General features: G+C 38.6%; 1 protein-coding gene across 1 annotated transcript; it reads right to left on the minus strand.

Moving 5' to 3' along the window:
• Window positions 1–2,104: 2,104 nt before the first annotated feature.
• On the minus strand, window positions 2,105–3,854 carry LOC143560483 (small ribosomal subunit protein eS1-like). The gene is made up of 7 exons (XM_077048778.1): window positions 3,833–3,854; window positions 3,709–3,756; window positions 3,516–3,621; window positions 3,050–3,187; window positions 2,768–2,953; window positions 2,461–2,661; window positions 2,105–2,296 (listed from the first exon to the last, which is right to left on the minus strand). The coding sequence occupies exons 1-7, from the start codon at window positions 3,841–3,843 to the stop codon at window positions 2,204–2,206; spliced, it is 783 nt and encodes a 260-aa protein (XP_076904893.1). The 5' UTR covers window positions 3,844–3,854; the 3' UTR covers window positions 2,105–2,203.
• Window positions 3,855–4,093: the final 239 nt, after the last annotated feature.

Genomic DNA, 4,093 nt, shown 5'->3' on the forward strand with positions numbered 1-4,093 from the left:
GAATATTATAAGTTGTTCCCAAGCTTATTTTCGAACGTAATCGGGTGGTGTAGAAGACTTATCCTCTTCGTCAGGAAAGTTTGTCCCAGCCTCATACCAAAGTTCGGTATCAATTTCCATAGGGGTATAAATGCCCAAATCAAATGCCAATATGGGTCACAGAGGTAACCCCCCCCCCCCCCCCCCAAAGTCTAACTGAATACCATCAGGATCCCACGTGTAAAGATCCTTGGTTTTCATCGACAAAAAATCTAGGAAATCCTTAGTGAGTTCTCCTTCATTTTTTGCTAAAAACTCGACCCCATGGGCCCGTCACAAGCCGGTTGTACTGATCGAATTGATTGACAGATTTCAGCGTGTGTGTACAAGCATAAAGATGGGGTGCTTCTCTTTGACAAGTCATGATTGCAAGCCTATCCCGAGCAATTTGATTGCGTTGAGTAGGCTCGAAAAGACAAGAAATGCATGCATGTCTTCTCCTACTTAGGACATCCTAAAAATGGAATCGTATTAATGAAATGGATAGCTGAGAATAAATTCAACATTCTGTTCCAGAAGAGGAGCACGGCCCCATGGTTGAGTGACGTTGACCTGGTTGACTTGTAGTTGACCATGGGGCATGATTAAGGAAACATGGCCCGTGTTTTTGGTCTGTTCTACAGAGAATCATGAATCAAACTCGCTTGTCAACCTGGTTTGACGAAAATATCACTCCGGGTCCGAATCGAATGGTTTTTCATGTTGGAAACCCATACCCGACAGAATTTCTCTCAAAACAATCGAATCCGTGAACAAATTGTGTCTAAAACTAGGTTTAACCCTTATTATCTTAACAAATCCCTTGATAATAACTACAAGGTAGGGATATCAAGAGCTTTTGCCCGATTCATTCAAGGATGGAATGGAAAACGGTTCTAGGGTTCGGGTTATACCCGATTTTGACTTGAGATGGTCAAATCGAACCCCTAGAATCAAAGAAAAACAAGAAATTAACATACTTACCGAATGGATTTGAAGGATTGATGAAGGAATTGATGCAATTTGTGTTTGGAGGTTGTTTCGCCAAAGGGGGCGAAGTAGGGATTGAGTTTTGAGTGTGAGAAATTGATTTGGTTAAATTGTAATTTTTTCTGATCTGATATACATATAACAACTAACATTATTACAAAACGATTAATTACAAACATAATTAAACATAAACCAAAAATAACAAACACTGTTTGTTGTTTTCATCCTGCTTTTTATGTCCATCAAGCTTTGTTACCGGCGGCGAGGGCTTGATTTGCAGAGCCGGGCGACTCTCTCGCTTCCGCTTTTTTGGCGTCCAAATGTTTTCTTTTTCCTTACAATACTTATTGATATGCTTACGGAGAGTGAAATTCGACCCCGCTCTCAAATACTTGCCACAATATTTGCAACACGCCATCTCCTGTGTGTCGGTCATAACACACAGGTCATAGTGAACCAAAACCTCGGGGCATCTCGGGGTGTCGATGACCATAACAACATCATCGTTATTTGCCATTGGTTTAAATAAGAGTTAGAGAAGTAGTTTAACAAGTATTGGAAGTGTTACAAGTCAGGAAAGTTGCTTAACAAGTTAAACCTAGCCTACCTATATATAGTATGTATGTGTGTGTGTGTGTGTGTGTGTACCTTCAAACCGGTTCCAACGGTCTAAAAACGGTAATATAGTCATAGCCCGTTGGAACTAGTTCCCAACGATCATATTTCATTAAAAATGAAAAACCCGATGGAACCGGTTTTCAGGTATAAACCACACCCGGTTCCTACCCTACCCGGTTCCTACCCTACCCGGTTACACTGAGTCCTGATTTTTTACTACCAGGTCGGGTCCGGTTCCTACCCTGTTCCTGACAAGAACCGGTTCCTACCCTGTTCAGAGTATTAAAAAAACCCAATTCATGCACCTCTACGTTCTATTGTATTGCCAGTCCACTTATGACTTAAGTAGCATTGTAAGTTAATGCCCGGTGATTTTTACAAAGAAAGTTGCATAATAATCCAAGAATAAGTTGGCCCAAACTACCTTTTAACATAATCAACATCAAGCACGATAAGCAAAACAAAAAATGCATCACAATACAAAATTGAATATCAACTTGAAAGAGTTAAATATCACCATTGATCTCCATGAAACAAAAACTGATGAAATAAAGAAAGAAAACACATTCAAAACTTTTCAAGCTCCAATCACTTCAGTTGCTTCAGTAACTGGCTCCTCTGCAGGTCGCTCCATTTTAACGCCAACATCTTCCGAATAATCACCGTGCACCTATTATTTGCATATAAAGAACATTATCATTACTTGATACATGAACATGATTATTCCAACCAAATAAACACACCGTAATAAAAACTAGCATATATATATATATATATATATATATATATATATATATATAGAGAGAGAGAGAGAGAGAGAGACGAAAGCTATACCTCCATCAATTTGCCAATGTCGAACTTTGGTGCCTTTAGAATCTTGACCTTGCGAATGAACACGTTCTGCAACGGGTAAATGCTTGATGTTGCCTTCTCAATCTCCCCACCAATTGATTCAGGAATAAACTTCTGAACTAGCTCTTTGAGGTCACAAGATTGTGCCTGGGTTACCATTATCTCCCTCATCTTCCTGCGAATCTACAAACAAATCACAAAAATAAGCGTCTATTTATAGATTCATACTCAAAATAAAAATGACCAACTAACTGAACTTTACCACTTAATAATATAAATAAGATGGTACCTGACGGATCTGGCTAGATTGTGCATAACAAGTCCTCTTAACTTGGTTGGCACGTTTCTTAGTAAACCCAATGCAAAACATCCTCAAAGTGTAGTTGTCGGTGGTCTTCACATCAACATGTGCCTCAATCAAAGACTGCCATTTCTTTACAAGCGATCTCAGTTTGTCGGTTGTAAAGTCCATCCCCTGACAGAGTTAACAAAAAATATATTGTTCATCACACATTTAGAAGAAAAAAACAAGAGTTTGTGCACGACAAATATTATATGGCTAGTACAATACCCAGAAGTTGGTCAAGACGTTCTTTCCTTGAACATCTTCGGCCCTCAACCGAATCTTTCTGTAGGAATGATCCTCGACATTTTGGAGATCGGCCAAAGAAACCTCAAAAACACGATGTTTCAGTCCTTCCGAGGCAATCTGTTCATATTCAGAATTGAAGTGTTAACACTTAGGGATGTAAACAAACAGAGTCCGCTCAGTGAGACCAGGTTTGCAAGTTTAAAGAAGCTTTTCCTTCCCCACACAAATAAACAAATACTGTATAAAAATTAATAATTATTATATATTATAGAAAAGAGTAAATAATTAATAAACAATAAACAAGGTGAAGTTGAGCTCAAAGTAAAGGCCTGTAGTAGAACCCTAATTAATCCCATACCCGGTCTTATACCAAATTACCCTACCCAATATAATAATAATGTAGATAAAATACAAGTGTTGATAATAAATAAGAATAATGAATCACCTTTGTACCCTGGGTTCGAGTAACTAGGGTTTTACCAACGCTCCTGGTGGTGAACAGAGACGGAGCCTTGATATCATACCAATCCTTCTTCGCGAATGGACCAGCGCTGTCATGTTTCTTAATGTTAATTATTATTATTATTATATAATAAAATCCAAATGCAACACAAACAAGATATGAATAAATGACTCACGCTTTCTTCTTCCCACCCTTCTTTCCCTTGGAAATCCGCTTGTTCTTTCTGCGATTCAATTATTGTTAGCGAAATGAAGATACATTAATTATGTACAGAAAGAAAGAAAGAGATGGGAAGTTACCCGACGGCCATGGTTGGATGATAGGTTGGGTATATTAGGGTTAAGCGGCGGCCACGGAAGCTGCAAGCAAACAGTTCATTTTATATACAGGTTAGCTTACACTCACAACTCTTAAGGCTCTTAAGGCTTTTGCATCATTGGTCCCTCTACTTTAGTTCAGGGCTTCTTTACTCTTGTTCCTTCTTCTCTAATATCAAGAATGTTAACCCTGCCCACCTCATACATATAATTTAACTAAAGAGTTCATTGTAGTGGTGGAAT

Source organism: Bidens hawaiensis, unplaced genomic scaffold, assembly GCF_021521415.1.
Source record: "Bidens hawaiensis isolate Kalapana, Puna unplaced genomic scaffold, B.hawaiensis_p1.1 tig00001143_1, whole genome shotgun sequence".
Taxonomy (NCBI): Eukaryota; Viridiplantae; Streptophyta; class Magnoliopsida; order Asterales; family Asteraceae; genus Bidens; species Bidens hawaiensis.